The sequence below is a fragment of the Sinocyclocheilus rhinocerous genome, unplaced genomic scaffold (assembly GCF_001515625.1).
Source record: "Sinocyclocheilus rhinocerous isolate Xijiao unplaced genomic scaffold, SAMN03320098_v1.1 scaffold82, whole genome shotgun sequence".
In the NCBI taxonomy this organism is placed as follows: Eukaryota; Metazoa; Chordata; class Actinopteri; order Cypriniformes; family Cyprinidae; genus Sinocyclocheilus; species Sinocyclocheilus rhinocerous.
The window spans coordinates 94,317-106,892 of NW_015644168.1; the positions used below are offsets into that span (position 1 = coordinate 94,317).

Consider the following 12,576-nt stretch of genomic DNA (forward strand, 5'->3'; position numbering starts at 1 on the left):
AATGGAAGTGAATGGGAATCACGGCTTTGAGAGTAAAGTGGATCTCGTGGGCCAGATTTGAGGATCCCTGGTCTATGGTGTGAACGGCCCTTAAAAACACTAAAATCAAGGCTACTGAAAAACTGGGGACTTCACATGCACCACTGAGTATGAAACTGTACCTTTGCAAACAAAATTGTGAAGATTTTGATTAATCTAAAATGTTTGCAATGGTAAATTCTTTTTTTTTTTTACCTTCAGAGATTTTTGAAGCATCTTTGAAACTGAATATTACGCCTCAGAAGTGGCGTTTACCTTATAATAAAAAAACCACCTTTGTCATCACTGCAGCAGAAGTACAAAAGAAAATCGAATTGGTGGTCCTTCCAAATATTGTCTTGGATCTCAGAGTTATGAAGGTTGCAAACCCCAACTTGTGCAGGTCGTCCATTATGACTCTGAGCGGCAAGCAGAGCTGTGTGCGCTGCAGCGGAGGAGAGCCGGTCTGAGTGCTCTGGAGGCCTGGAGGTAGAGCATGTGATCAGTACATCAGCATCGCTCCATCAGCTGTTGTTGGAGGACTGCTCTGGCTTCAGCCGGATGGCCCACGAGTTGGCAGAGACGACGTTACCGCGCCGATGGATGCGGCAGGTGTACGTGCCTTCATTGAATTCATTGGCCACGAGCCGCAGGTCTCGATCTTTAATTACAATATAACCAGGAATGGATGTCAGCAACTGCTCGCCGTCCTTATACCAGCTGATGAAAGATGAAACAAAGCAGCTGAGATACACTGGACAGAAACGAAGGGTAACACTTTCTATGAAGCCCATATTTATAATACATTATAAGGGTATTCTTAAGGCATGATAATGAATGCATTAGTAAGGGATAATGTACATCCAGCCGGTTGTTATCTCAGAATAAACCCCGACAGGGTGGTCTTGTATCAGCCTGAAGGGGTTTATTCTGAGATAACAACCGGCTGGATGTACATTATCCCGCTTATTACACGGCTACTTGCCACATAAGTAAATAATTAGATGTGAAATATTGATTTGAGTTGAAATATTTGAACGCAAAGCTTCCGTGAAGACAGCAGTTGCGAGCAAGCGGCAAATTCAAACTAGACGGACATTTAAGGGAAACGGTGCAGTCAAACCACTTTCACTTTCACTTACACAACATTTCACCACAAAAATAATTAAGGCAATAAAAGAATTAAGACGAAAATGTTTTAGAACCTTACCAGTTTGTTAGTTCTCATATAATCCATTACAGCGTACAAAACAATCGTAGCAAAATGGCAGCAGCTGCGTTTGTATCTGACCAATCAGAATCAAGTATTCCACAGAGCCGTGTAATAATGCATTATAAAAAACCTTATTATGTTATATAATCTTATAAGTAAGGGATAATCAATGGCTAGCCGTGCATTAAAGGGGTCATATAATGCGATTTCAAGTTTTCCTTTCTCTTTGGAGTGTTACAAGCTCTTGGTGCATAAAGAAGATCTGTAAAGTTGCAAAGACTAAAGTCTCAAATCCAAAGAGATATTCTTTATAAAAGTTAAAGAGTCAGCCACGCCATAGAGGACCTACAATAATGTACAGTATTTGAAAAACAATGTGTTTTTTGAACATTAAAGCATGTCAACATATTCTGTTACACCAAATACACAAAATAATGATCTTTAAAATAGCATCATATGACCCCTTTAAAGGATTTTAAACGCACGACGTGGAAGCAAAGAAGTTTCTTTGCGAAGTGCATTTCAAATCCTTAGGTTAAGGTTAAGGTAGGTAGAATGTTGACGTACTTGCAAAGTTACTTATAGTCAGTTTGTCTGTTGGGGAACCATCAAAATAAAGTGTAAGCATATATTTAGCAGACATACTACTAGACTGGACTAGTTTCTCCATACAGGAGGCGTCTTGAAGCTGTCATTACCAACAAAGGATTTTGTACAAAGTATTAAATACATTTCAGTAGTTCAATACTTTTTCCCTGGGTCATTCCATTTTATTTCACATAACATCTGGTGAAAATTTCAAGTTAACAGCACCTTTAGAAACATATTTACTGAGAAAAATGGTGACGTGTTCAATACTTATTTTAGCCGCTGTAAATGCTTAGTTTTATGATCAAAGCTCTGTAGTTTTATTGTGGGCAAAACATATAATGTGATGCAATACAATAATGATTGAGAGATCAACAAATAAACGTTCCTCAAAAGCCTGATGATCATATTTGATACTCACATTTTAGCATGATGAATGATGGATAAACGAGTAAATCAAAGTTACTTCAGTCCAGTAAGTGTTCATCTTGAAATATTACTAGTAATACAAAAATTATTCTTATGTTTGCTTCATAAAAATCATTAAAGATTTTACAACAGGATGCTCTACCTGACTTTTGGAGGCACTCTGGTATTTTTTGTCCCACAGCGGAAGCCCACAACTTTTCCACGAGGCACAATTTTGATCTTCACATTTTCAGGAGGAGGTGTCGGTGTAGACACTGCATCCAGAGGCTCTGAGGAGCAAACACGCACGTTAAAGAGTCAGCTGTACAAGTGTGTGTCTATAATATCACTACTATACTATTTAAAGTGATGGACGATGTCCGTCCACATGCACCATGAAGAATACTGTGTGGAAGTGAAAGGCTTTTGGACGGGAAACCAGCGCTGCAGGAGATGTTGGAGGAGGATGTTTTCAGTGTCTCACCGTAGCACAGGTCGCAGCGCTGCGGGCAGTTTTTCTTCATGAAGCTCCGCCTCCTCTCACAGAAACCCAAGCGGGCCCAAGGATCACACACTCGCTTCTTGTCCATGCATCCTGAAGCAAACGCACACACAGAGGATAGAAACAAGCATAAGCTTTAAAACTCTGGAGAGATGAGAACGTTCAAAATCACTTTATTTTTAGTTCATACAATAAAAATTCAACCTATCTACTTTCTAAATGCATGTTATAGAGCTTACTGTTAATTCATCCATGCATGTTTCATTTTTGACCTCATAATGTTTAATAAAAATGTAACAACTGGATCTTCGGATGAAGACGACAAAACTCTGGAGAGATGAGAACATGTTCAAAATCACTTTATTTTTAGTTCATACAATAAAAATTCAACCTATCTACTTTCTAAATGCATGTTATAGAGCTTACTGTTAATTCATCCATGCATGTTTCATTTTTGACCTCATAATGTTTAATAAAAATGTAACAACTGGATCTTCGGATGAAGACGACAGACTTCTGCAGGCCTTCTCCAATCATTTTGGTCACTGAAACTCCGCCTCCACTTTTAAATACCACGCCCCCACACCTCACCATCCAATTAACAACTGACTCATAGAACTAAGTCCTGCCCTACAGTTTGTGTGTCACAATATGGAAGAAAAGTTCCCATTTTTTATGTGACTTTACACATTTTGCTTACCGTAAAGGCGCTGGATGCCCCAGATATCATCTTGAGCGATGTTCCTCTGACCCGTGTACGTTGCATTAGGGTGCATTAATGCATTAGGGTCCCGTGAATGCCAGAGGCCTAAAGCGTGACCGATTTCATGAGCAGCTACTTGGACCAGGTCATTCAGCCACACACCTGTGCAGAGACAACACGCCATCCAATCAAAGAATAGATGGAGAATTTCTTTGAAGATATCTCCTTACAGTATGTTCCTTCTATGTGATTTCTGAGTTTAAACATTTAAAATTCAAAGTGAACTAGTAATGAACACTTTAAAACACTGCTTCATGAACATTTATGAATCTTTTGTTTCAAATCAGTGGTTCAGAGCTTGTATCAAACTCCCCAAGTCACATGATTTCAGTAAATCAAGCTTCATTATATCATAGTGTTTCAAACCTTACTTCCAAAATGTGTGAACAATCCAATGGTCTCCCATGAACGAGTGTCTAATGGTTTTCTAATGGAAAAATATCGATGTTATGATTTACAAAAAGGCACAACGTAGTCAGGTCTTCATCAGGCACAATGTTAATAAACTCTGGAGGTGTAATTTCAGTGTGCAGTGTAATTTCTTTTTCCATTTATTGTTTTGTTCTCCTGCACCTGAGCCCAATTCAGGTTTTGGATGTGCATACTTTTTTCTTTTTTAAACTGATCTCAGGTCAGTTTTATAATGTAGGTTTATTTGTAATTATTTTATTGAATTTTAGTACTTATACATATATAATTAAAAAAAGATAATGATACTTAATTTCAGTAATACTTTATTTTAAGGACCATTTCTCACTATTAACTATGACTATTACTAGCATGTTGGCTGTTTATTTTAGTACTTCTAAAGCACATATTAATGCATTATTCTGCATGACCATACTTTAGATCCCATAATCCAACCCCATACCTGAACTTAACAACTACCATTCTAACTATTAATAAGCAGCAAATTAGGCAAGGCAAGTTTATTTATATAGCACATTTCATACACAATGGTAATTCAAAGTACTTTACATTGACTTGATTTTTAGCTTTTTTGACCCCTAGAGTCAAGATATGCATTCACCTTGAGAACTTCATCTTTGTTTCCAAATACAATGACTTCAGTTTTTTCCTTGTTTAACTGAAAAAAGTTTGGGCACATCCAATTGTTAATTTCATCAATGCATTGGCAGAGGGAGTCAATGGGGCTGTAGTCATTTGGCGATAAGGCTAGGTAAATCTGGGTATCATCAGCATAGCTCTGATAGACAATTTGATTCTTTCTCATTATTTGACTTAGTGGGAGCATATACAGGCTAAACAAGAGCGGTGCAAGAATTGAGCCTTGTGGCACTCCGCATGTCATGGACGTCCACTTAGACTTATGCTCTCCTATACTCACATAATAACCTCTCCCTTCTAAGTATGACCTGAACCATTTGATTACCATCCCAGAAAGCCCGACACCTAAAAAAATTAGGTGTTTATTGAGGCAAAAGTCATAGTTAATAGTTAGTTAGCAGAGAGAATTGGACCTTAAAATAAAGTGTGACCTTAATTTATTTTAATTGACTTGCCAAGTTCACACAAAACAAGCACTACATTAATGCAAGAACACACATTTTACAGAACCTTCATATTTAATGGTTTCATTTATTTGTAGATTACATTTAAAAGATTATACTTCAGTTAGAACATCTGCAATTAGCTGGTAAAAGTGTCATTATACATGTTTGGGCTGAGTTGTCATGGCATTTACAATGTTTTGACCAGCCTGTGGCATTTTGAGCACTTAAGAGACAGTGAATCATTTTGCGAAGCAATAGTGGCAAAAAAGCTTCTTATTACTAAAGAGAACGCACTTAAAAAATGACATCAGTGGGTCTGTCCCAATACTTACATTTGCAGTCTTTGCACTTGATCACCTATCACACTTACATGATGTATTTCCTGTATTCAAGTGAAACACTTCACATTTTACAAAATACACCTATTCATCTCTATACAGTGTACAACACTTTACTCTAGCGCCACCATCAGTTCAAATTTAATGTAAAGTTTTAGCAAATACATTTTGAAGCAAAACAAATGATCTAGACACTAAAAACCACCTGGTGCTTTCGATTTCCATTTGACTAGAAATAGATTTTCCACAATCTCGAATTTTGTCTGAAACATACTTTTCAAACAGAATTCAAACTTAGGTGCCAAAAGTGAGTAATTGGAAATTAGTTAAACAGCAACAACAACTTCGTTTATCATTCCCACAATGCAGACAATGCCACTTCAATTTGGTTAAAGCACCACCAGTCTGTAAAAAATCTAAGTTTTCAATATTGGAATCAATGAGCATATAAGTTATATTTGTATTCTGACAAGCACATCCCCCCATTTGAATAAAAATGCATTAAATCAGTACCTTGTTTCCAGCTGAAGCGGGATTTGCCCAGAATCCAGAATTCATGGTTGTCAAAGTGAATCTCTCCACGTGGGGGAAGGAAGGCGTGAGCCAGCTCACCGTTCAGCCCGTCAAAACACGGGTGCAATGGAGACCACCAACAATCTGTGTGATTGTACGTGTAGAAGCCTGACTCAGAAAAAGGAGGTGTTAAAAAACTGCATAGAGTACTCTGTCAGCCTGCCAAAGTGCACATGCCTGATGTTTTGGCTCTTTTCCCGCACATTTATTTACCTATAGTGATGTCAGCACTTTTGTTGGGGTTGGTGATCTCAGTGAAAGCCAGAGGAGAAACATCACTCCATTTCGTGAAGGCGATGCTGATAGCTTTGCGGGTATCATCTTTATTCAGTGTGTTGGGGAACTTTGTGATCCTTGAAGAGGGAAAGACGTAAATTACTTCCAGCCAAAAATGAATGACACGCTTTTCTCTGTGTCTGCTATCAATCAGAAAGCACATTTACAAAAGCCCAACACTCCCGAAATCAGTCTGATCTTCCCAAAATATCCCTCATCATCTCATGCATCTGTCCGGTCATATTTTTATATATCCTGTGTCTCTCTCACTTGTAGGTGACGTTGAAATGCTCCCACTTGTATCCCAGTGGGTTGATGGCATAGCGCTTGGATCGGGCCTGACCTCGATGAGATCTCGCTTCCACAGGTGCTGCCGTCTGCACACACGGTTTATTCAAATGAATACTAGCCACCTAAGAGGAAGACAGAAGAAGGTATGCTGAAAGAGTGGCAGATATTGTGATGTTGAATGTAATATCATCATATAGCAAACCACCAAGTCCAAAGTGTAACACAAATGATGATTCTGATCCACTAAAGTACTGTTAAGTCATTATACATGTTTGGGCTGAGTTGTCATGGCATTTACAATGTTTTGACCAGCCTGTGGCATTTTGAGCACTTAAGAGACAGTGAATCATTTTGCGAAGCAATAGTGGCAAAAAAGCTTCTTATTACTAAAGAGAACGCACTTAAAAAATGACATCAGTGGGTCTGTCCCAATACTTACATTTGCAGTCTTTGCACTTGATCACCTATCACACTTACATGATGTATTTCCTGTATTCAAGTGAAACACTTCACATTTTACAAAATACACCTATTCATCTCTATACAGTGTACAACACTTTACTCTAGCGCCACCATCAGTTCAAATTTAATGTAAAGTTTTAGCAAATACATTTTGAAGCAAAACAAATGATCTAGACACTAAAAACCACCTGGTGCTTTCGATTTCCATTTGACTAGAAATAGATTTTCCGCAATCTCGAATTTTGTCTGAAACATACTTTTCAAACAGAATTCAAACTTAGGTGCCAAAAGTGAGTAATTGGAAATTAGTTAAACAGCAACAACAACTTCGTTTATCATTCCCACAATGCAGACAATGCCACTTCAATTTGGTTAAAGCACCACCAGTCTGTAAAAAATCTAAGTTTTCAATATTGGAATCAATGAGCATATAAGTTATATTTGTATTCTGACAAGCACATCCCCCCATTTGAATAAAAATGCATTAAATCAGTACCTTGTTTCCAGCTGAAGCGGGATTTGCCCAGAATCCAGAATTCATGGTTGTCAAAGTGAATCTCTCCACGTGGGGGAAGGAAGGCGTGAGCCAGCTCACCGTTCAGCCCGTCAAAACACGGGTGCAATGGAGACCACCAACAATCTGTGTGATTGTACGTGTAGAAGCCTGACTCAGAAAAAGGAGGTGTTAAAAAACTGCATAGAGCACTCTGTCAGCCTGCCAAAGTGCACATGCCTGATGTTTTGGCTCTTTTCCCGCACATTTATTTACCTATAGTGATGTCAGCACTTTTGTTGGGGTTGGTGATCTCAGTGAAAGCCAGAGGAGAAACATCACTCCATTTCGTGAAGGCGATGCTGATAGCTTTGCGGGTATCGTCTTTATTCAGTGTGTTGGGGAACTTTGTGATCCTTGAAGAGGGAAAGACGTAAATTACTTCCAGCCAAAAATGAATGACACGCTTTTCTCTGTGTCTGCTATCAATCAGAAAGCACATTTACAAAAGCCCAACACTCCCGAAATCAGTCTGATCTTCCCAAAATATCCCTCATCATCTCATGCATCTGTCCGGTCATATTTTTATATATCCTGTGTCTCTCTCACTTGTAGGTGACGTTGAAATGCTCCCACTTGTATCCCAGTGGGTTGATGGCATAGCGCTTGGATCGGGCCTGACCTCGATGAGATCTCGCTTCCACAGGTGCTGCCGTCTGCACACACGGTTTATTCAAATGAATACTAGCCACCTAAGAGGAAGACAGAAGAAGGTATGCTGAAAGAGTGGCAGATATTGTGATGTTGAATGTAATATCATCATATAGCAAACCACCAAGTCCAAAGTGTAACACAAATGATGATTCTGATCCACTAAAGTACTGTTAATATGATCAGTTCAGGAGACCTAACCTGCTCAAATGATTGCAAAGACCTTGATTACACAGTTCAGGTGTGTTTAGGGTTGCAAAAAGGTGGAAATTTTCCAGTAAATTTTGGAAACATTCCAGAAATTTTGGAAACTTTCCAGGATTTTTTTTTTTGAATATTCCAGGGATTTTTGGAAAGTTTCCGGAAATTTTCCACCCCTTTGCAACCCTAGGTGTGTTTGAGTTCTAAACAATGCAGGAAGCTAGATCTCCATGTGCTGAGCAACCATGATATCTATGAAGTTCCACAATGATTACCAGGAAATTTACATACCTATGTCGAGATAGTAGATATACAGTGGAAATCAACAAGGTTTAGGATTCTGAAACATTATGATGTAAAATTAATAAGAAATGTTTCACACATCAAATAAGCAGAATTGGGCATGTGAACTCTTGATATACTAGCTTCCACTTTGGATCATTTCAAACCATGCTGGAGAACACGATTATCATTTACAGTTTTATACAAAACTGTGGAGTTCATGCAGCTCCAATCCTGCTGCCATTAAAGCAGAAGAGGGAAAGTACAAATGCTAAGACATTCTGAAATTCATCATTTTTCAATTATTTTTACTTCTCACTCAAATAGTCAAGCTTATTCCTAGTGAAAAACAAGTGCACTTAATTGTCCTAAATGTGCTCAAATCTTATAAGTACTTTCAATAAACTGTACTGAATAATGAGATAAAAGGCCACTTTCATGACTGTTTCTTAAACTAATGTGTAATTACATTAATGTAGACATTAATGTAGTTTAGTATTTAGTTTACCATGAATGTTTGTCAGTACATTAAGCAGTACATTTTAACCATATTTCAAAGACAATCAAAGTAATTATGAAATGACATAAGATGTCCCTAAGTCCTATTTAAATGGGTAAAACAACATACTAATTCAACTAATTGCACTTAACATAGCCTAAATTTAAACTATAAATAGCTACTCTCATTTAATTGCAATTAAGCATCCAAACATTACATTAAGTTCACACTTTTATCCTTTTAAAGTACCTTTTAAAGTAAATTTAAGTACTCGTTTTAAAAATAAATCTATTTTTATTTGCATTAGGCTACATCACAAAAAAAGCAAAACAGAAGTGGTATCAGATTTGTTAACTTTTAGAGGAGCAAATAATAAACTAAATCAGTAGAGTTAATGAAAGATTCTGTCTCGTATGAAATTCCACATATATGACCCTGGAGCACAAAACCAGTCTTAAAAAATGAAATCGCATCATATGACCCCTTTAAGTCACACAGGTACATTTGTAGCAATAGCCTACAATACATTGTACAATGTATTGTAGGCTATTGGTACAAATATACCTTTATGCCAAAAACCATTAGGATATTTCCTACCATATCAAAACTTAATTTTTGATTAGTAATATGCATTGCTAAGGACTTCATTTGGACAACTTAAAGGCGATTTTCTCAATATTTTGGAGTTTTTTGCACCCTCAGATTCCAGATTTTCAAATAGTTGTATCTCGGCCAAATATTGTCCTATCCTAACAAACCATACCTCAATGGAAAGCTTATTTATTCAGCTTTCAGATGATGCATATATCCTTTTAAAGTACCTTTTAAAGTAAATTTAAGTACTCGTTTTAAAAATAAATCTATTTTTATTTGCATTAGGCTACATCACAAAAAAAGCAAAACAGAAGTGGTATCAGATTTGTTAACTTTTAGAGGAGCAAATAATAAACTAAATCAGTAGAGTTAATGAAAGATTCTGTCTCGTATGAAATTCCACATATATGACCCTGGAGCACAAAACCAGTCTTAAGTCACGTCACACAGGTACATTTGTAGCAATAGCCAACAATACATTGTACAATGTATTGTAGGCTATTGCTACAAATATACCTTTATGCCAAAAACCATTAGGATATTTCCTACCATATCAAAACTTAATTTTTGATTAGTAATATGCATTGCTAAGGACTTCATTTGGACAACTTAAAGGCGATTTTCTCAATATTTTGGAGTTAATGTCTCAAGTCTGACAAATGAGTAAGTAACAAGTTTTTTGGTCAAATTTTTTCGAAGATAAAGATTCCTGGAGTAGGTTTCTACTGTACAATATTACGTTTTTGCATTTCAAAATTTCGCGTTAGTTTCTCTTTAATTATTATGAAATTTACTAGCAATTTCTGAGGGAAAACTTTTTTGTTGTTGTTGTAAATCCTACACCAATTTTATTTTATTTAATTTTTCAACGCAAATATTTGCTTCAAGATGCCACCTTTTAGCGGTGCAAAAGTAAATACATTCTGGCTATGCTTAAAAATACATGTACGTTTGAAACGGTTTAAATGACGCACGTCAGATGTCAGTGCTAAACTTATACTGAAGGGTCCTAAAAACCTGTGCATGTCATTTCAGTTCTTTTACGAGAACAGTATGAAGTTGAGATGATACCGAGCGCTTACCGTGGGTTTTCTCCACGCAGGCACGGCCACGGCATTATCCAGCAGCACCAGCAGCAGCAGCGCGCAGGAACAAACCCAGCGCATCTTTAAATCACACAACTTTCCTCAAGGATTACCTTTGTGCTTCATCCATATATTCTTGAGTAAGAAAGTATTTCCACAGACCTAGCCGCATCCAGACGCGCGCGCGTCTTAGGACAGACAGACTCCTGTTTCTGCTGAATGTGTTTAACACTCGCAGTCGAGATTATTTAGTGCACTTCTGCTTCTTGCTCTGAACTTTCGCTCTCTCTAGGGTGCAGGAAAGATCCCGCAGGAGCACAAAGCGCCGCCCTGCTCCAATCTAATGTCCTCCTCCTCATCTCCTCCCTTTATCAACTCAGAGCAGCATAATAATCGAAAATGCTGTATTTATTTTCCTTGTCGCGTTAGCCTATCTTGTGTTTTCACGACGCATGCAAAAACATAAAAGCTCATTTTAACATAAAAACAATTTTTTCCCCTCACATTGATCTGAAATATAGGTAATTCATACATTTTCAACGTTTCCAAATTCTGGAACGCTGATATTCAGGTCGCGTCACCTGAGTGACGTCACAATGTCAGCGTCTTCAACGTGTTTTTTTGGGGGGGCGTGGCGTGTCGGCGGAAACACAAAGCGACCAAAATGTATCTTTTCAAAAATCTAAAATAAAAATCATAAATATAAAATAAAATCATTTTAGCAGGCTATTTGTTTGGCGAAATTCAGATGTAGGGAAAAGAATGTATTTTGGGCAACAACAACAACAACAACAACAAAAAAACTACTGCGAATTCCTCTTCATTTTCTCAACAGATATGAATGTATATCTGGATTTCACCGCAGGCTAAACAACACCTCTAGTACATCACAACAGGTTCCTGCAAAAAAAAAAAAAACTTGGTTACGCTCTACAAAACATTAGAAAAACATTGAAAGTTTAAAAGCTTGCCTCACTTTCAACTCCAAAAGGTAGAGTCCTCGTTTCTGCAGTTTCAGTGATATCACACTCGAAGCGCAAGTCAACATGCAAGGGAGCATTTTGAAAGGGCAACAAATTAAGCATGCATAAGCCGCGCTCATTAAAAATCCATTGTGGAGAATTGCAGATTTTGGCATAACACATGGCATTCATGGCCAAACGGCCCTCAGTTTCTAGAATAATAAAAAAAGACTCTTATGACTGGTTTTGTGGTCCAGGGTCGCATATATATGAGTTGTGCTGCTCTTGTGGTTCAGTAACTCATGCAGCCGAAGCTCTGGAAGATCTGTCACCCACATGTGATTGCGCCCGCCCCAGAGACCCGTGACCTTCAACACTCTTCCTCCTCCTTTTGATCTTTGCAAAGATTTTACAACCCTTTCCAGTAAAAAAAAAAAATGCACGTGAACAGCCAATGAATGTCTCAGTCTGACAAATGAGTAAGTAACAAGTTTTTTGGTCAAATTTTTTCGAAGATAAAGATTCATGGAGTATGTTTCTACTGTACAAGAGAATACTATTACGTTTTTGCATTTCAAAATTTCGCGTTAGTTTCTCTTTAATTATTATGAAATTTACTAGCAATTTCTGAGGGAAAACTTTTTTTTTTTTTTTGTAAATCCTACACCAATTTTATTTTATTTAATTTTTCAACGCAAAATTGCAGATTTTGGCATAACACATGGCATTCATGGCCAAACGGCCCTCAGTTTCTAGCCCTAACCTCATTAGTTTGGTTGACCTTCGGAGGGTTCAGGAACAGC

The 12,576-nt window shown here is 37.6% G+C and overlaps 1 protein-coding gene across 1 annotated transcript; it reads right to left on the bottom strand.

Annotated features, from left to right (window-relative positions):
* Positions 1-232: 232 nt before the first annotated feature.
* On the bottom strand, positions 233-11,245 carry LOC107758054 (matrix metalloproteinase-23-like). Its single transcript, XM_016575694.1, has 8 exons — positions 10,809-11,245; positions 8,049-8,191; positions 7,716-7,855; positions 7,443-7,610; positions 3,430-3,594; positions 2,712-2,822; positions 2,391-2,517; positions 233-738 (listed from the first exon to the last, which is right to left on the bottom strand). Exons 1-8 carry the CDS (start codon positions 10,890-10,892, stop codon positions 543-545), a joined length of 1,134 nt encoding a protein of 377 aa, XP_016431180.1. The 5' UTR covers positions 10,893-11,245; the 3' UTR covers positions 233-542.
* Between the last annotated feature and the right edge of the window lie 1,331 nt (positions 11,246-12,576).